We start from the raw sequence: 20,650 nt of genomic DNA, 5'->3' as shown, positions 1-20,650 counted from the left end.
CAGGGCCACATTTCACCCACAGGTCTTTTCTCAAGGGCAGGCAGCAAATTGCACCTAATATCACTTAACCAGTTGACAGGAATGTAGATAAGTGAACCATTTCAGTGTTATGGTGTGTAAGGCCTGTATTTGCCCATGTTTAATAGTCAACACATTGCATGTCAGCTTCCCAAGCAATTACAACGTAAAAGTGCTCAGATTGTTAAAGAAACAGCACACACAAAATACAAAAAAAGATGTTTTCCCACTTACCACTTACCATCAAAACTTTTAATGGCAAAAACCCAACAGAAAAGGCTCTTTCCAAAACCAGTGACATGGATACACAGTATAAGCCACACCATCAGAGGCTGTGAGTATCATTGGGAACCACTGTATTTCCTGCTAAAGAGCACATAAACTGTGTGAATCCACACACAAAGACTACGACTTAGATGGACATACAGTTTGGCCTTTTTTTGTATTTTAGGTGAACTAATCAAATTCCTGGCACCAACACTCTTTGTATCCACTCTCAGTTCTGATCAGACTTTTATTCACCACACTATCTTGAAGTTACAGTAATAAATCACCAACCTTGGTTAGCCCTTCTGGCTTAAATCTGCCCATTCAACAGTACAAAAACCGCTCTGTATCAGCAAAGCAGAGACTAAAATTATGTAAAAACTGTTGTTCTTGCAGCTGTCGACGGTGCACGACTACACGCTTATGCCTCCATATCTGTGCCATCATTCGAGCAAGATGGATTTCCATATTTTCATCCCCAGCTGGTGTCCTTTCTGTTGCGCCAGAGCCACTGGCTGCTCTCTCAGCTGCTTCAGAAGCTGCCATTGTGGCCTGGCGGAAGCTCTGACCGTTACTCCCTAACCCAGTGAGTGAACTGGTGAGGGATGTGGCTGCAAATCCACAGCACCCAACATCCTAAGGGTGTAAACCCGTAACCATGGCTTCCCAGCTTCATTTTTCTGCCTCAGCTGCCAGGTCAAGGAGTTTAATCCCCTGTCCTTTCATATGATCTTGCATATGGTGACAAAGTGAGCTCAACAAAGTTTTAAAAAGTGCTGGATCACAGCACTGTGTCAGCTGGTGCTGGTCTCTTTCCCTGCCTGTGTGGATCTTTTACTCCCATGTCTCACCCTCCTGCCCTTGTGCGTACTTAGTGTTTCTGTCCTGACTCGTTCACCTTCACATGCAAAATTCACACAGTGCTATATTTAGACCAATCTCCTAACAGGTAGATATTAAATGTCTGTTTGTTTGTTTCTCAGTTCTGATGCCAATTCAACTCATAATTGAACTTGGGAGAATAGATTTGCGTCCTGACAGAGTGTTGCTGCATCAGAGGATATTATTTGCACGCTTTGCTCATCAGTTTGAGGTTTTATAGCTCATTATATGTTGCATTAACAATAAATCAAATTCCAGTTAGCTTTATACACTGCAAAATGTGCACAGTAACAATTCAATATAGCACAGGGTCTTCAAATCTTAATTTGTTTCTATGTGAATAAATCTGTCAGTGGTGTGAGACAGTTTCACTCGTCTGCCCTGCTGATCAACTTGTTTCAAGACATTTTCTTGATTCAAATGTCATTTTCTTGATACTTCTGGGGTGAACGACCGTATTTCAAGTTATTTTTACTTGATATATTCTCGGAAAAGTCTTGAAACACGTCCATTGGAAACAAGCAGTTATATCTCACCACACTAGCAGGGGTTGACAGCTGTTTTAAGCAAAACTGGATTTTAGTACTTGATATCAGAATGAATGGCTTGCTAAGATAAATATTTTTGCAGTGCACTCAGTTCTTTCCAGCTAAGTGTTACTCAGTTTCTGTGTTCATCCTTTGTCCCCGCTTAGCTTGATAAACTGCTTTGCTCCTGGCATGGTATTTGTTCCACCACTAATTTCCTCTGAAAAGGCGTTGTTTTGTTCCACGGAGATTTGCCTGTACCAAGACCAGGGCCTTCATCCCTGCATCAGGTCCGCATGTTTTCATGTGCTAACTCATTTAACTGTATTTGTCCTGGAGCCAGAGCAGGTGCTAGGTTTCCAGAGGTTTTTTTTTTCTTTAGTTGATGTTGGTGCCTGATCAACTACATTAGCTTTTGCATTCCTCAGTTAACAAGTTACTCAACACATGTTTAGGTAGCCATTACCTCCACATCCCGCAGCTTCTCACATCCCAGCCTAACCTCTGAATCTTGCTGCTGCTGAAATTTGATTTTTGTTGATGTAAAACCTTTTGCTTTTTTGTGTTCCCATAGGTGTTTCTACATTTTCCTGCAATTCCATTTTTCCTACCTTGCCCATTTAAGGTTGTCATTCAACGTGATGAGTAGCTGTTTTTATACAGGGTGTATATGTAATCATGGTTGCCATATGCCCCGATGGGCAGAAAATAAATCTCAACCTGCCTTCTTTTCCCGCCCATATCTCACTTTGATGCCCAGTGATTACCTTCGTTGCTGTTGTGAATGCTAGAGTGGAAATTGTACACCCTGCTATGATAATAACTTACATGCTCCTGCCACAGCTGTGTAGATAGTCAGACTGCATACAGCTCTGACAATGGAGTCTGGACACCTGAACAAACTGATTACCATCATTTGCCTCATGATGTGTTGAAGGAGCGTTAACTCACCGTCTAGTCCCTGTGCCCATCTATTGGACATGTAGTGGTGCAGTCAAAGGTAAATTTAAAATTCTTTTCAGCCACTATGTGGACACAGAGACACACACAAACTGCATGTTCTGTTCCTACTCTAACCTTGCAATGTGAGTAAACATTGCTGCTGGCATAGTAGAGTAGGAGAATAGTACTGATCATTACCCCTATTGCCCCCATGCCTGGCCCTTTGCTGTTTGGTTGTATATTTGCTGTTGAATCTGTTTCCACTCTCAGTTTAAGCATGTCACTATTGACTGTACACACTGAATTTCCAAGAGATAAAGGCTTTTTATACTGTCCCACTTATCCTAAATCAGAGATTAAGTTTGACCTTGAGATGCAGTTATCATGGCCACACTTGCATTGTGAACGCCATATTACTGTTCTTAAACCCCACTCAGGGGAAAAAAAAAACAAAACAAGATTAAGATGACTTATCTGACTGAAATAAATGTACATGGATGTGGGCAGTTTGCCTCTATGATGCTGATTAGTATTAACAGAAACTAATTGTAGCCCTGAACACCAAAAATCTACCTACCAGACTCATATTGTGTATTATGTACATAGATAATACAATTCGAAAGGAAAACAGCATATTTTGTGATGATTATTTGATTTGTAATCTTCCTCCAGTTCTTATATGCTCTAATGGATGTGAAATGAAGCTAAAAGGGAGTTGGAAAGATACTCTGTGTGACCCAGACTCCTGAACAAGATAAAGGTCTTTGTCTGTCTAAGGACAAACACAGCTGGGGGATACTGAGCAAGAGGAGACTGTCTTATCTTTCATTGTCTTTTTGTCCCTCCAGGGCCAGACATGTTGATATGAAACTCCATGGCTGTCGTGGTTTTGGAGTAGTTTTCCATTACACAATGCCTGAGGAGAGTCTCTGTGCCACCGGTAGATAATGCCAGAGAAAGAGACAGGGGAGCTACGTGCTCATTTGTAGATGTAAATAACACTTGGCCCACAATGTTTTCTTAATGCAAATAAAGAAAGTACTGCTTGGTAATTCAGACAGTGGCGGTGTTTTCTTATATCCTGTTTCAGTGGCATGAATCAAAGCAATAGGCTGCTGAACACAGAGGCAAAAGTACATGGAGGACAATGGTAATAATCACTATAGTTTGTCAAGGAGAGCAAGCTTTTCATTAGAGAAGCTAGAATGGGGGATGATGATGTAAGGGTTTACAATCACAGCTCAGCTTATGCCACCACTTTTGCTTATCCTTCAGTGCTTTGTTGTCTGGCTGGCTGAGAGTGATTGAAATCATGTTAGGTATTAGCACTGAGCTGGCTATTATAGAGGCACAGGCCATGTTTCTCTCTAGACCTCTAAATCTGCTGTGCCCTTGGGTGCCAGGGATAACATAACAAATCATAATTCAACTGTTGGTATTTATTGACCAGCCCATAATTGCAGGGTTGCAACAGTGGGAGTAGACTGACCAGTCAGTTTGTACATTGCTGAATTTCGTGGGTGGAGTTCCACTTGTGGCCTGGAATAGAGATGAAGAGGTGGATTCATTCAGAGGAAAAGATTGTGCCAGCATTGCCAACAGAGCCCGCAATATGGAAAATAAATCAGCAACAAATAATGTGAAATAATCTATTGTATTTTAATTCAGGCAGTGACAATGAGAGTAGGGCAAGAATCATGGATCTGTGGTCACACTGTAGCATCGGGGGTTTTAACTTTAACTTCTGGTTATGACTGTAATCTGTAGTCGCTGAGTGGGAGTAACAAGACAGACAGGAAAACACACAGCTGTGGGGAAGCAGACTCATGAGACTGGCTGAGGAAACTTTCAATCATGTCTGAGGACCTCCCCCCCAGTGCACTGCTTCACAATCTTGTACCTTCCCCTCATGAGAGAGCAGAGATTATTGTAATAACCAAAAGTTCTCTCTTAGTGATTTCACTTGATACGACACACAGCTGGGGGTGTACAGACAGGCCTTGACAACCTCAAGCGCCTCCCAAAAAATCCTTAGAAACAAAACTATATAATTCAAGTCATCACTCTGCAAAGAGGAACTTACAATATGATGTGACAGTAGAATAAAACCCGTTTACGAGCTGCATTTTGTCCACTTCTTTATCTAGCGGTTGTGGGTGAAACATGCTTCCCTGCCTGCTGCTGCATATTACATTATCTTGTGTGTAGTGGTAATGACAATTTCCTCTATATGCTTTAGAAAGAAACACAGAAAAAAACAGATTAGTAACCAGGAGTGTTTGCACACAGCTTTTGATCACAAAACTATAAAGGTATGATATCGTTTATGATTATGTTCAAATAAAGCAGTTTAAAGTTTAAAAAGGCCTATCTGTGGAGTCTCAGGTGTCCTGGGTAGCATGCAGTAGCAGATTGTTGATGGTGAGAATGTGGCAAATAGGGGGCGCTTTGGGCATCACTTTTGCTGTCCCCTGAAAGAACTGCTGATTTCTTGCCCCCCCCTCCCCCAACAAGGAAGTGGAATATCTGCCCAACCCCCAACACCATGTGGGCCACAGCAGGGTTTGTGACATCTAACCTGTAGCACCTAGGCAAAGGTGTGAGGATATGCTCAGCTGGCAGCAGCACGAGTTTTAGTCATCGTCAGTCCCTAAGGCCCATGATGTATGTAGCCATGCTTGTTGGGTTAGTCACATTTTTATCGCTATATTCCAAACAAATTGCCTCGATAAAGGCAGAGGAAGAAGAGGGCTTAAGCTCCAAAAGACTGAAACTACAGATCATGCCAGCTTGCACAAAAAGACGCGTTAGGGCGCAGCACAGCTTTCACGTCATTCAGTCCAAACTGCACGCAGGAAGGAGAAAACAAAGTCGACTCCCACACTTTACAGCAGTGCTGTTTTTTAGGAGAGGATTTTTACATCCACGTTGTGATGAGCCTAAAAGGGAGTTTCACACAGGACAAAGAACCAAGGTCAAATCCCATGAGGGGGGCAGGAAATCAAAAGGGCTGACCCTGGAGACCCCAGTGCAGAAATTGCAGCCAAATAAACACTTAATATGGAAAACACCCCCACCAAATTGTCAAATAGTTAAAATAATGAGTTAAACAGTTCTTGGTTAAGAGGATTGTCCACCACTGTAGACTGGCAGTCGCTCTTATGTGTCTGCACCAGTTCTCAAATGCACTCTATTTTCTTCCTGGGAGAATCAGTTTTAATAAAGTAATCTGAATTGTCTAAGTGACATTATGAGGCAGCCCCTCTGCTTGTAGCCTGTGCCTTTGCAGAGGCCAGGCCCATTTGTTCCACAGTTACAGTCGGGGATGCCACACCTCGCCCTGTGCCTGATATAACATGCCCCTTTGAACCAAGGGTAGCCATTTAGGACACCTCACCCTGCACTTGAGAGAACATGTCCCAGTGAGGGTTGCCATTTAGGAGGGGCACTATCTCTGAGAGCCAGAACCGGTGTGTTATCACTTGAATAACCGGCTTATAGAATAACAGGCATGCAACTGTCCTTTCCAAAGTAGGGAGAGTGAGCAGCATATGACATTATCGTTGGCTACATCTCTTTTGAGGTATAGATGTAAAGTAAATCCTTTATGTTAAGGTTTGACTGGGAAACATAAAGGAAGCAGCTCATCTGAGTTTGGCAGATGAGCTGTACTAAATGAGATGGGATTTTGAAAGTGAGTGGCAGAAGGTGCACCTGCCACACACACCATCCAGTCCACAAATGCTGCTTTCACATGAAAAAGGCCCAGATGAACCAAGCAGGAACTGTGCAGGGTCCTTTTCAGAGATAGCACAACAGCCAGCATTCAAACAGCCTCCACCGTGTTAGTCGATATGCTAACAGAAGCGCAGGATGCAGGCCAGCAGTTTCCCTCAGCAAGAAGAAGAGCAAAAAAGAATAGGGGCTCTGGTCAATGTAGGTGAATGGTCTGACTGTTCAGGTCTGATCGAAGGTTTGTTCAGCTAGTTTTTTATAGTATCCTAAAACTATTAGAGACAGAGGATAACAATAGCCATTACTTTCATCTATGCATGCATGTGTTGAAATGCTCATGTTTTAGGCAACTAAATGAGCGATCCTCTATTAGTTGAAAATCACACGAGGGTCAGTGTCATCCGATGTTTTGCAGTGTTGTACTTTAATTTGCTTCTGTGTAGTCATTTTCATTTGATAAGTGCTCCTGCTGACCTCACACACTCCTTACCCACCGCTGACCTCTCTACCCACTGCTTTGTAGTTTTCAAAGCAGTGTGGCAGACAGAGTAGGACTCAAACTGAGGGTGCTGTGATAGTTAAAACCCCATTTGTTGAGCTGGTTTACAAATTTTACTGTATTCATGTACATATACATATATCTTAAGAGGCATATTTACTGGTGAGTGAAAATAACTTGTAGGACAGATGGAAAGCTAGGAAGGGCCCGGTGATGACGATCCATGTCCTGTGAACACGATTCTGTACCTTGTGATTTATTTTCCTATATCCTGGGGATCTCAGGGAGCCCGGCCAAGCTCCAGGTTGTGTTTGGTTTCCATACAACTAAGTCACAAGCACGTGCTTGATGGTGTGAGAAGAACCTGTTTTATGTAACACTATACTGTTAGTGGGTCCTGCTCTTTTCTCTGCCTGGGCCTCTGGCCAACACACGGATTAACACACTGAAAAGCCTCGGTACATCTTTTACACTCACAGCCTTGACCTTTCACCTGCCAGGGGATCCAGTAAAATTCCAGAGTGAGATCTCACTCCTTTTAAAACAAAGACTTTGCCCTGTCTAGAGCCTTTTGTTTAGTTCCCAGACATTGAAGAAATAGGGTCACAGCTCATCATGTCTAATGAGAGAGACAAATTGCCCAGCAGAAGAGCCATTGGAAATATTCTGGCACAGCTTTTTCCAGCGAAGAGAATCTGAATGACTAGAAACAACAAATGCTTGGTTACCAGTCGTGGCTCCATTCAGCTCTCTCCATCACAGGCCATAAACCATCTAATTTATTCTGTGCAGTTTCAGTACCAAGAATTCACCAGTGAAGAATCCAAGAGCAATAATAATGCTTTTGTCTGGAGGTTCACTGCAAGCAGAGAGAAAGCCAAAGAGAAGGCTGGGAACCACTAGGTCACTCAGCTCAGCTTACACATCTTGTTCCCACAATACTTTGGCTGCCTCCCAAATCACAACATTTTGCTCCATAGACAATGAAAGGGAAAAGTGAGTAAGCTATTATTCTTAACTTAAAATTTCAACCAGCTTCCATGACCTGATACTTTAATTCTGCAGTCACAGGACCAATATGCGTTAACTGTGTAAACACACATGCAGCGCTACCTCCTGAGACTTCAATGCAAAGCAGCCTGGGAGATTTCCCTGGAGCCAGTGACTGCAAACACAACCTGCAGGGAGCAGAAAATGAGCATGAACATGAGTTCATTGTCTTTGTTTCTGTTTACCTCCACAAGGCTAATGTTTATTGATTGAGAGAGAAGCAACATTTAATCAATTCTGGTACAAATGCGGACAATGGAAATTTCAGCATGTGTGTCTTATTCATCGAGCTGCTGTTTGGTAGGAATGTAATGCATAATCAATTGCTTGTTGTCTGCAGCATGTTACTAATATTTCATTTTTTTGAACTGTGAAATTGGCAGAGTCTTATGAAATACCAGCAAAAAGTGCATGCACATTCTGACCAGTTCCTGAAATAAACATATATAGAGGGTGGCAATGATATGAAATGTATGGTAAAAATTCCAGTGGGCCATTAATAGCCACCACTTATAAAGGATTTTTGAATGGTTTATAATTAGATTATTAATTATGTTGCGAACATGTAATTATAAACCAGTTATAACTCAGCTGTCCGGGATCCAAGGATGGCAGACAAGTTACTGACCCTGCATCGATGTATGAAAACTGTGTCATAACTTGCTATATGGTTTATAGTGTTTACAACCTAATTAATAAACTAATTATAAACCATTCATGAATGCTGTATAAGGGTAGTCTTATTGTGAAATGGCATCTAGTAATATAATACAGTCCTGCCCCTCTTACTGCATTACTTTGAGGGCGCTTCGTGGTCAATTTATCACCAGCCTGGTTTGAAGAGTAATAGCCATAGGTTAGCAAAATTTCCACCCATTCTACTAACATAAGCAGTTCTGAGTGATCGTCTACATCCGGTGAGGAGTGTTCCTCCACGGTGGAAGCGGTGTGGATCTTTAAACCTCAAGCTGAGATATAACGCCGCTCTTATCAGAGACTGTTCTGCGTCTGCCGCCATCATGAAGAGGAGAGGTTGAGGTGAACACTCAGCAGCAGCATTTAAATAGCGCTTAGCCGTAAACTTCCTTATCTGTGTGTGTGGAACAGAATCACACTGCACGGCTATAAAGCTGTAATCATTAAGACGCAGGTTTGCACAGGTTGCTCATTGACTTGGCGTTCCCATGAACGGGAAGGCTTCAGTACTTTGTTGGCTCATACCAGAGATTTATTGTAGATCCAATGCACATATTGCAACATATGGGGGGTGTTACACTGAGGTGGGGTCTGAGTGGTTAGATCGCACAATGAGCTTTCACTACTGATGTGTGCCTGTGCAGATTTTCACACACATGCACACACCATCTGTCACCATTTGTTGTGATCAAAACCATAAGTAAACCATGATCTCTCAGCGTTTGGCAACCATTTAAATATTCACAACATAATCAGTTGTATTCTCACAAAAGCACTAATTTAACCTTTTTCCCTTAAAGATTCTAGTGAATTCAAATGTATGTCAGCCTAGACAGGAGGGTAATCTCTGTTCCACAATTAAAAAAAAAAAAAAAAGTGGGCAAGTTGAGGTTGAGTGGGTTTACGCTGCACAACATCCCTGCTTGTCTGACGTGAAGCGAGGCAGCTGTTCTTATCCTCAAGCGATAGCACTGAGAGCAGGCGGAGGCTCCCAAAAATAAACAGGCTTTCTCTGCGGCCCTGGGGCTGGGTCAGGGTCACCCACCATGGTGCGCACTCACTCGGGCTTTCCCTGCCCACTTGTAGATCTCTTCCAAACAAAGCCACTCACTCCACTAGTTGAAAACAGCACTTTTTAATTTTGTTTTACTTGAAAGTATGCAAAATTGATTGAGCACAAAAGATGCATGCAGCAAAGTCTTAAAAACTGCAAGGGTACAAGTAGAAAACAAATAGAAAATAACATTAAACTACTTGAGAGGGGTGAACTCTTGAGATGAGGCTCTGCATGGACAGTATATTATATAGTATTTGAATACATTTTGAATGCTCTGAATACTTGCAGTGCATCAAGAAGTTCACAAACACGTTCTCATGTATTTTTGCCCAGTTCTTGGGTCCACTTGAGGAACACCACAAACTTGTTTTGAACTTTAGTTATTTTTAGAAAGGATTTTCAGTGTGAATGCAATAGCCTGTTATTCCTAGGAGCCAGTCCTGGCAAAGCCCAGCTGGTGAAGTCTCTGTCTCGTTCTCAGCACAGGCTGCACAGACGCCTCACTGGACCATGGTTAATGAACACAGCCGTTTACTGCTCTCCAAGTTCTGGGTTCAGAAAATCTGCCTACTCAAGGATCTGGCCGCGAGCAGAAAAACATCACATGTTCTATTGTATGATTCACAGGTGATTGGTTTTTGATTAAAAGGCAAGCCTGTTGAGTCCTGCTGTAGGCGGTAATTTTCAAGGTAATTTCTGCGAGAGCCTTTCTCATCTCACTCGTGATAGTGGATCCCCTGTCGTGGATTCTGATCAGCAAAACATTCAGTCTTCATAGAAAAATAAAAAGGATTTTGTTTGGCCAGGAAGTGGGATTCAAGATTTGAGATTCAAAATCTCTTTTTTCTACAGAGTCCTGGCCAGGACAGCAGCAAACAGAAAGTAGTGCAACACACAAAAGACAAAACATAAGAGCATCAAAAACACAAACACAGAAATAAAGTTTACTTACTTACTTGCTTACAAATAGAAGTAAAAGTAAATAAATAAATAAATAGTACCTATGATAGGGATGAGATGAGGGTGGGTCCAAAGGCAAGCACTATCGAGAGTGACCTTTACAAAAAAATTAAATCTAAAATACATCAAAAACATCATAAATAGACAAAACAATGCATATAAAGTAAACAGAATTTTAAGGAGTAACTTCAAAAATGATGACCTGCTTACTTTGCCGTGGTGTTGCAGAACTCACTGGTTTACTCAGCAAGCTGTTTTTGGTTTGGGAGTGATTTTCGCTTATTACTAGCAGTAATTTGATAATGATAATCATTTCTATCATCATTTCCATTATTATCCATCATTTGAAGTTGTTCAAATTCCTACTTGTACAAAATGTATATTACTGAGTAGGTCTCCAGGAAATCACATATTTTTGTTTCTCCAAAGTATCTGTGAACAGATTATCATGGGTTGTTTTTCTGTTAAGGGTTATCATAACATTTTTGTAGCATGATTAATGCTGTTTCCTCACATGCCAAATTCAAAACCTGAATGTAGCTACATATTTGTGTATTTAACCCATGGATTAAGAAAAATTAGAATGCATTCTTGCATATCTTATATCCACTCATGCAACAGTGGCAGGTTGCAAGTTAGCAAGTCAAAAACTTTTTTTCCTCCTGATGCAGCTCTGCTGGCGTAAATTTATAGAGATCCCATAATTATATGATGGCTAACTATAGATTCCAACAGTGATTGCAGTAAGGAGACTTTAAGAGCTCTGTGGCTCCTCTTATAAGCTCTAATTACTGCCAATTTAAATATTGTTTTAAAATGGATAGTTTTTTGTCCAGCTGTAATTAGCACAGGCTAGTTGGAGGAGAGGAGGGAGTGGTAATCGGCATGCGAGGAGCCGTATATCCCCTTTCCTTCCAGCCAAGGAAAGAGGCTTCCACCACAGGGACCAGGAGTCCCTGAGGTCAGGAGGCCTCTGTGAGCTTGTGGCTTGCCATCAGCCAGTAGCTCTGGGGACAGCTGTGTCATGCTGTGGTGCTTGGCCCCGTGCCCCGAGACAGCAGTTGCCATAAACAAACAGTGCTGAAAAGCCACTGGCCCGTTCCCCAGCTCTTTCAAGACAGCGTCGGGAGCCCACTGGCCTGGACCCAGCCTGCTCCATTAAGTTGGAGTGGATGGTGACCAACGATCTGTTAGAGTTCAGCTGGTAAAAAGGAGCCATTGGCCCAGTCCTAAACCAGTTGAATGGGAATGACAGAGTGATTTCTAGACCCCCCGTGGCGGTCCTCCCACTGAACTCTTCTAAATGAAGTTTGCTGTGTAACTGTGGCACTTAGACAGGCAGGTCGCTTTCACACCTAGAAGTCCGTTTCCATGGTCTGGACTTACAAGTTGTTTGATGCATTGTTGCTTTTTTCATTCGTTCCTGCTGGTTTTCACACAGCTCAAATCAAGAGGGACCACCACATGTAAACTGAAGTGAAGTGCTTACTCGTTATTGGTCAGAGAAGAAGGAGAGCAAAGAGAAAAGGCTCTGTTCATCATGCAAGGAATATCCTGAAGCAGAGACCTTGCTTTAAAGTGATCCTGCTTTTTTCTGTGTGTCAAAGAGGAAGCCATCAGAGCATGGTACCACTACAAAAAATGTCATGACAAACATGGTACAGCAGGCGATTCAATCCTTACTGAAACCACATCTCAAAGTGTTGGTGTGATTACTGTTAGGACTACACGACTCACCCAGAGTTTGCCTGTAACCGATCACAGACGACCTCTTTCAGGAGTCAGGGTCAGACACGGTTTCAAATGTTGGATTGGATTAGGGTGCACTCACCTCCCAAAACAAACTGCACAAAGAGGTTCAAGCCAACTGCAGTAAACACGTTACATGTGAAAATGAGCTACCATCCTTAGACTTGAGATTTGATCAGTGCAGCTTTTCTACTGTTGGACACCGAGCAGTTTCACTGTGGCTGCTTTGAGTAACCTCACATTCATAAGCTACCAGATATTTTGGGTAAAAATGAACTTCCCTCTTGGAAATTCCACATGAATACAACTCAATGTTGATGAAATCGGAAAGATGTGGAAAATTTTCTTTCCCCAATTTCCCTGGCATCTGAAAGATAACCTTGAACCTTCTCAGTGTGGTGGGAAAATCAGGTTCAACTGCCAGTCCACTGTTTGACACAGTTTGTTAAAGGAATAGTTCACCACAAAATAATTTTTTTTTTTTTTTTCCCCCAACTTACCCACAATGCAATCTATATGTCCAGATAGCACAGCTTCTGTGTGATTTGGCCCAAATGAATCCTCCTTTAGGGCAGATAGACATGGTTGGCTGGTGCTCCTCAGCAGGAAATAGTTCCCAACAAAACTCTCAGCCTTTAGTGCTGTGGATTATGCCAGAGATCCATGTTATTGTTTCTGGAAAGAGCTATTGCTGTTGAGTTTTTCTCATGAAGTTGTTTTTTTTTTTTTCAACTCCACAAAAGAAAACCCATCCGGCATCACTGTATTAGGATGATGATGGTAGTTGGAAAAAATCCTTTTTTTTGTATTTTGGGTAAACTGTTCTGTTGAAGGAGCTTGTTCATTCAGCTTCATGTTTGTCTTTAGTTTGATTTCTGGGTTTGTTTTTCTAACAAAATGACATGTTGGACTCCTCCAACTGCATGTCATTGCACAAATTACACTCTGCCCTTAAGAGCTGGTGTTGACAATGACAATATGAAATAAGTGTTGAGTTTACCGTATCCAAGTAAAGCCCAAAGGAGCTGTTGATACAGTCATGGCTGAGCTCATCGTCCTGGTGCTCTGAGCTGTTGGACGGCTCATATTCACAGATAATATCTTGACCATTCTTCCTCCCTTTTCCCTAAGACGGTATTTAGTGTTCACCCACACCTCTGCAATGAAGGACTGTTATTATGTCAACTGTGCAATAAACAAAGTGAGCTTGACTACCATTAGTGTGTGTTACAGCTTACTTTGAGGCAGGTACCCTAAATATTTTAGAACAACAGATTTGGAAAATGACGTCCCTTCCATTTTCCAACATTGCATGTTTCATCTATTATTTTCATTGATAAAGAAAATAATAGATGAAGTTCAATGGTGCATTCTGGGAATGAACACACTAACAGTTATGAATACACAGTTTCAGATACAGACTTTAAAGGTGATAGAAAATAAGGGACATTTGTTCATCTTGTTTTTACACAACACAATAGAATCACATATCAGTTCTAGCACAACAGATTAAATTCATTTGAGTTAAACCCAATTTAAAACCTTTATTCATTCTCAAAAGACATTGAGGTATACAGGTGATTACCACACTGAAGAGGACACTTGAATAAATGAAGGATACAAAGTATATGAAAAGCAAGTGGGATGCATTTTCCTTGCGTCCACTTGGGTGTGCAAGGTAAATGCCAGCAATAATCAATGTGCCTCTTCATCTTGGTGACACTTCAGGGATAACAAAGCCCCAGTCCACAGGACACGAGAGGTCACTGTCACAAGGCCGTCGCAGTCACTCCATCTCAGCTCAGAGATCCTTGAGCAGCGCCTGAGGCCACGATTTCCACCAGCATCAACGAAGAAATAACAGAATTTCATTTGTGAACGTGCTGCCACATGCCTCTTGAAGACTCCCAGCTCCAAAGTCAAGTGAGTGAAAACAGTGAAGCTGCCCGGTGGCTTGTGGAGCACCAATCCCCTGTAAGGACACTTCACACTGAGCTCTGGTTTATTTTGACAGTCACTTTTACATCAACAGTCACTTTGCATGCTAAGCTAGTAACATTCAACCAGCGCTGATTTAAGTGGTATTAATACATTTATAAAAAGTAAATACAAATACAAATAAAAACAGAATCCAGAGGGTTCTCTTTTGTTAAGTATGTCAGTAATAGTTTGACCTCTAAATGGAAGCGTAAAGATATATTTTTTGTTAGATTTTGTGTATTTGTGCACATGTGTTGGTAAAATTGCTGCTGAAGTGTTTACAAATCTATAAGTTCTCAAATTCACAGTCAAAATCTGTGATTCTGCACAGGATGTACTTCCACTGCCGATCTCTGAAAGGAAGAACAGCACAAAAACGTGTCATTTCAGCAATCAGGAGTTATTGCATTATTTTTTTCTCTCTCTGATTTATTGTTTGGTCTGCCAGTAAATTCTGGTCCCATAGGCCTCACATCTTGTTTCCTACTAATCAGATCAGCCAGGAGAGCTAGAGGATTTCATCGATGTGGTGATAGATTTGATTGATTCAATCCAAAAGACTGCCACATGGGATCAGAATTTTTTTTTGCTCCAAGTTAAAACTGTTTTCAGCAAACCTGAGCACGCCGCTGAAGGTGGTCTGGGCACCTCTGATGAAATATCCATAACTCGGGATAACCATCTCTCCCTCTTCTTTATAGTACTCAGGCACATCAGTGGTCTTCCTGCCCAAATCAAAACAAAACAGACAACTTTGAGGTGACCGGGACAGTAAAATAACCATTCTTAAAAAGTCCATAGTTCTGTGGTAACTCACATGCAAGAGTAGGGGCAGCGGCGTTTGTAGCGGCAGCAGTAGAACTGCCATTCCCGGTCAAGAACCGATTCAAAGTACTTGCTCTGTACTCCTGCCACCAGCCCGTTGCGGGTGCATGTTGATGTCCTACAAAGAGACACAAGAGTCACAAAAACGTCCAGGTTCATTCACAACAACGAGAGGAAGGTCATTTTTACTGTTTTTAGGTCTTACAGTTTTATTATTGCATGGTGGCCTTGCAAACCAAATTTCCCTTTTGGGACAATACAGATTCCTAATTGAACTGAACTGAACTATTCTTCTATCTATTTGAAAAGTAGAAGAAAAATAAAAATGGATTCAATACCCTGCTATGTATTTCCACCTTTCACTGTCTAATTGTTGTACTGCATTAATTTAAAGGGTCTATCACACACACCGACTGACCAACAAGACAAACAACATGGTTGTTTACCGAGATCTTTTCAATGCAACAGGTGGCAATCAGATTTGATGATGGTGCAATTTGTTGTGTTCCAAACATGTTTAATCTCAGTAGTTGATTAAACAACAATGACAACTAATTGTTGTGATGACAACAATTAGTTGTCATCACAACAGTTTCATGAATACCAGCCCCGAGCAGCAGCAGCTCCAGGATATGTTGTCTTTTGTCATGGCAACATGAGCACAGCCCACAGCCATTGAGCCAATGGGAATAGGTTAGGTCTTTCCCAGCAGGGAAATGTCTCAGCCAGAGTGTAATACAAAAGCCAGCAGTGTTAATGGGAAGCAAGTGTGGCTGGGATTGAGAGCCGTCAGAGTAACTGCCTTTGACACACTGTTTTGGGTGCAGTAGATCTCAAGCTTTTCTTAACACAAGTAAATCTGAAACAAGGTGTTATTGTAATGGTGTGCTGTACGGGTCCAGTTGTTGGGTCCATATGGTGTTGGTTGGCAAAACATGAATGAATCGAATTTACAAATGCAAACTATTTTGAGTTGAAACTGCAATGACAAAGTAAAAGCTCTTTCCACAATAATTTTTTATCCTAGGATGGCGACGTTGCTTTTTTTTTTTTTTTTTGGCAGGCATTTCATTCTGTCACCATCCTAGGAAACCCAAATCCACTGCCAGCGGTTATATTATCCAGGGAGGAGGGGCCAACTTTGAATGTTGTGTTTACCTGCTGCAACTGACAAATCGTACCCAATCTGCCTGGAATGATCTTTTAACTTTGGTGTGACTGATGATGGCTATGATGTAGACCCAATCAGGCTAGTTTGAATGTTTGTGTTGTCACATGCCAACTGCTGTGAACAGAAAGTGTTCAGGCCAAAATTCTCTCTCAGGTCTTAAAGAACAAAATCCATGCCCTTTAACTGGATCAACTTTTCAACTCAATTAATTTTGACCAGTTGACTCAAGTTCAGATGTTATCATTTGAAATGGGGCAGTCCCGTCACCTAGCTACAGGTAGAGGAGATCAGAGACAAAAAGGAAACACAGGGCAGGTATTTTACGTTTTCCTCTCCAGTGAATTAAACAGACCCATGTGTTGGCAGACAATTTGATGACGTCTTTTTATTACACAGATCACACTTGCTTCCCCATCAAAGTTTTGCAATCTTCATGTTGCAAAAATTCAGAAAATCGATGTAACATGTGGCCTATAAAATGCAGACGGGGGTCTCCGAAGGCCTATGACCCAGCCTGTTGGATGAGATTTTCTAAAAATTTGCTGGAAGCCATTATGCTCCCAGGAATAGTCAATTGAAGGCACATATGGCAGCTCTGGAATGACATTTTGATGAAATAGTGACATAAACATCAGACGCATGCACAGAAATTGCCCTCACTGAGTTATTTCAACATCTGGAGAGTGATATTCTGTAGTTTGAGTATCTTTTCTACAGACAGTCATCTAATTAATGTCAGCAGGTCTTTTTGAAGGAACTAATTTGCTTCATGAATGGCATTCTGCAACATGGAAATTGCAATGAGAGTGGCTGATACACACGGGAAACGCACAGGATGAATATAACCCAAGTGGAAAATAACAGTGGATTGACTACGGTAATGAAATAATAGTTCATGTTGTTCACTGTTGCTATGATTTCCTTGGAACATAATGAACTGTTAATTAATCTGCTGTCGGATGCAACCATTCATCAGCAGATGATTTGATTCTCAGGAAGAGTAACTGGGGATAACCCTTTGTGTCCTTTATAAGTGTAATGTTTCATTAAAGAGTATGTTTAATGTAAAATCATTTTTTTCAGATTGTGTTTCAGAAACTGTTACAATTTGATGTCATATGAATATTACATCAAACAATTGAAATATGCTCTTAATGTTGAGTAGCTAAATGTAAAAACTGGAGTAGTGCATCCAGCTCATTTTACAGTGTGTGAGTCTCTTTAAGAGGACAAAGTCAGTGCATCCTTGCAACCGTCTGCTGTTCTGCAACAAGTGAGGTCTGGAGGTGTTCCACTGGTGTGTGTGTGTGTGTGAGTGTGTATGTGTGTGTGTGTGTGTGTGTCTGCCAGCACAACATGGGTGGTTTTTGTTCATGCAACAGTTTGAGCAGCAAACTCCACGCTGGCTCTGTATGGGCCTGTGTTGTGTGGTAATAGTGACCTTTCAGTACCTGCATTGACGGTGCACATGTCAGAGCAAAGTGTCCCATAGTGGACGTGGACAAAAGAACCTGAATGATTATGTGGCATTCGCTAATGAGTTAAAGGTGGATTTGGTTGTTTGGTCTTGATTTCCTCCTGTTCTTTGGAGCAGAAGTCCACCCACAAATGGGGCAAAGATGTTCGGCTTAGACGATTTTTCCATTCGTCAGGCAATAAATATTCTGCTGGGATACTTAGTCCAGTCCGGGCCGAGTGACTTTCATGAATATTTTAATACTGTTATGTGAAATTACCAAATCAAGTATTTTTCTGCTCATTATACAGAATAGAGGAGAATCAATGGAAGAAAAAATATATTTTACTGCATGTTTTACTGTGGGAGATTTTTCCAGATGCTTAGTCCCTCTCTGTGCATTTCAGGACTGCTGTAGTCTTTTTTATCATTTTGTATCACTTATTCATATGCCTTTGGTCAAAGACACAAATCCGTAACCAGGGCAGTCAGCAAAGTGTTGTGCAGTAAGATTACCAACTGGAAAAAAATGCTGCTATGTCCTAGATATCCCACCACCAGTACTACTGAGATTAAACATGTTTGGTTTGCTGACTGGAGGGCAATGACTGCTTAAATCTGCATTCTGATATCTATTTGGTACCATCACCAAATGCATTCATGAATGCAAGTAATAGCATTTTAACCACTAAACACAATACGTTTGAGGTTGTTTTTTTTTTTTACACGCCTCAGTTCACATCTGCAAAAGTCACAGAAAGTAGATAGCAGGTGGTCAACAAGTAAACTAAGCAGGGACCTACCACTCCATCCCGGCACGGCTGATGTCGTCCCACCAGCAGTCACTGGGCTCCCCCAGAGTCTCTGGGGCTGGCTGGCACTCGAACGTCCACAGGCGGTCTGAACCCTCCTGTTCACTGAAGTAGCTTCTTATGGCCACTAGCAGCTCGCCGTGGGGGCACTGGAAGTTGAAGCCTTGGCGGTAGGTGTTGACCCACCCCATGTCGTGGTGGTCGCTGTGCTGAGCTGCCGCTGTGGCGAGCAAAGGCAAAACCCACACCAGGAAGGCAGAGTTCATCTTGAAGAGGTCCGTCTGTCTGCTCTGCTCCCACACAGCTGCCTCACTTTAAACAGCTCCAAGCCTTTTGTTGTCCAGATGTTTTATATCCAGAGGTGATATGTAATTTGCTGCTCACAGGACAAAACCAAAATTGGACCTCACGTCATGCCTTAAGGTGGACTCTGAGATGATGCCTTACCAAAAACTCACCATAGATAAGGGGTGCGCCTTAAAAGAGAACACCATTAAATAAGAAGAACCATGTGCTACATGCTCTTTAAATATTTATATAATTCTTTATTAGGCTCTGGAGAATGGACTCAAATATTTAGCATTTTGATGGAGTAAACATGTCATCTCTATCTCCATAGAAATGGTTGATTTGGACTGGAAAACCTGTTTTTTTCTTTATGGTGTCATAAATCATTATGTCAGATTGCCCGCAGCTGTTTCATCAGACAGAGTCTAGATGAATATAATATAGATCCCACTAGAGTACGTCTGGGTGCATTTATTAAAATGATTTGAAAACACTTCAGTACCTCAAGGTAAATTAATATTACGTACAAAAATGCAGCTGAAGTGGAGACCTGCCAGAAGATATTATAAAAAAATTAATATTCCTTCCTATTACTGAGTACTTGCCTGTAAAATAACAATGTGGGAAATAGATACAGATGGCCAATAAATATGTAGTTCAACACTAACATGGATCCCAAGTTGACTTCTATTCTCGTGAAGCACAGTAGTTCTGTTTTCTGCACAGTGTCATTGGATAACAGACATCATCCACAGCTTTTCCTGTACTTGTGAAACACAATGTTCCTGTAAAAGTTAACTGGCAGACAAAATGTGGCTCTATTATGCACTGAGCTCATTGGATTCATGGAAGGTAGTACTGAAAGCTTTTCTCAAAACATTTTTTGGTCAAACTAACAGATTTCATTGTAAAGATGTGTCATGTGGGGAAAAAAAAAAAAAAACACATTTTGTGTTACTGGATTATGTCCCAAGAGACTGACAAATGAGTTTATTGGAGTATCCAAATACTGAAAATTCAACTTGAATGTTTGATTTGTTCAAGACATTCATGCTGACCATCATTACGACTTTTTCACAAGTTTGTCCACAAGTCTGATATTAGTAGGAGGGTCTGTTAAAGCAGTGTGGTGGGTGCTTGGGGGATGAAATTGTCCCCATAACATACACTAAATGGACCAAAGTATTGGTCCACCTACACATTACACCCACAGGAGCTTTTAGGACGTCCCATTCCAAATCCATAGGCATTAACATGAAGTTGGTCCCCCCTTTGCAGCTAGAACAGCTTCCACTCTTCTGTGAAGACTTTCTATAAGAGAATGTCTGTGGGAATTTTTGCCAATTCATCCAGTCAAGTTCTTCCACAACAAACTCACCCAACCATACCTTTATGCACCTTGCTTTGTGCACTGGGACACAGTCATGCTGGAACAGAAAAGGACCTTTCCCGAACAAGCCCACAGCATTATCCCTCCTCAACCAAACTTTACAGTCGGCACAATGCAGTCAGGCAGGTAATCTTCTCGTGGCATTCACCAAACCCAGACTCGCTCATCAGACTGTCAGATAGAGAAGTGTGATTCGTCACTCCACCAAACACGTTTACACCACTCCATGTGACACTTGGCATTGTGCTTGGTGATGTAAGGCTTGTATGCGGCTCCTCATGCCATGAAGCTTCTGGCACACAGTTTTTGTGCTGATGTTAATGCCAGAGGAGGTTTGGAGCGCTGC

General features: G+C 41.7%; 1 protein-coding gene across 1 annotated transcript; it reads right to left on the bottom strand.

Moving 5' to 3' along the window:
- Positions 1 to 14,080: 14,080 nt before the first annotated feature.
- Positions 14,081 to 20,154, bottom strand: dpt (dermatopontin). The gene is made up of 4 exons (XM_030049826.1): positions 18,618 to 20,154; positions 15,180 to 15,305; positions 14,980 to 15,087; positions 14,081 to 14,715 (listed from the first exon to the last, which is right to left on the bottom strand). Exons 1-4 carry the CDS (start codon positions 18,890 to 18,892, stop codon positions 14,649 to 14,651), a joined length of 576 nt encoding a protein of 191 aa, XP_029905686.1. The 5' UTR covers positions 18,893 to 20,154; the 3' UTR covers positions 14,081 to 14,648.
- Positions 20,155 to 20,650: the final 496 nt, after the last annotated feature.

Source organism: Myripristis murdjan, chromosome 4 (genome assembly GCF_902150065.1).
Source record: "Myripristis murdjan chromosome 4, fMyrMur1.1, whole genome shotgun sequence".
Taxonomy (NCBI): Eukaryota; Metazoa; Chordata; class Actinopteri; order Holocentriformes; family Holocentridae; genus Myripristis; species Myripristis murdjan.
The sequence above is the reverse complement of the archived record's forward strand: the minus strand, read 5'-3'. Positions and strand labels throughout refer to the sequence as shown.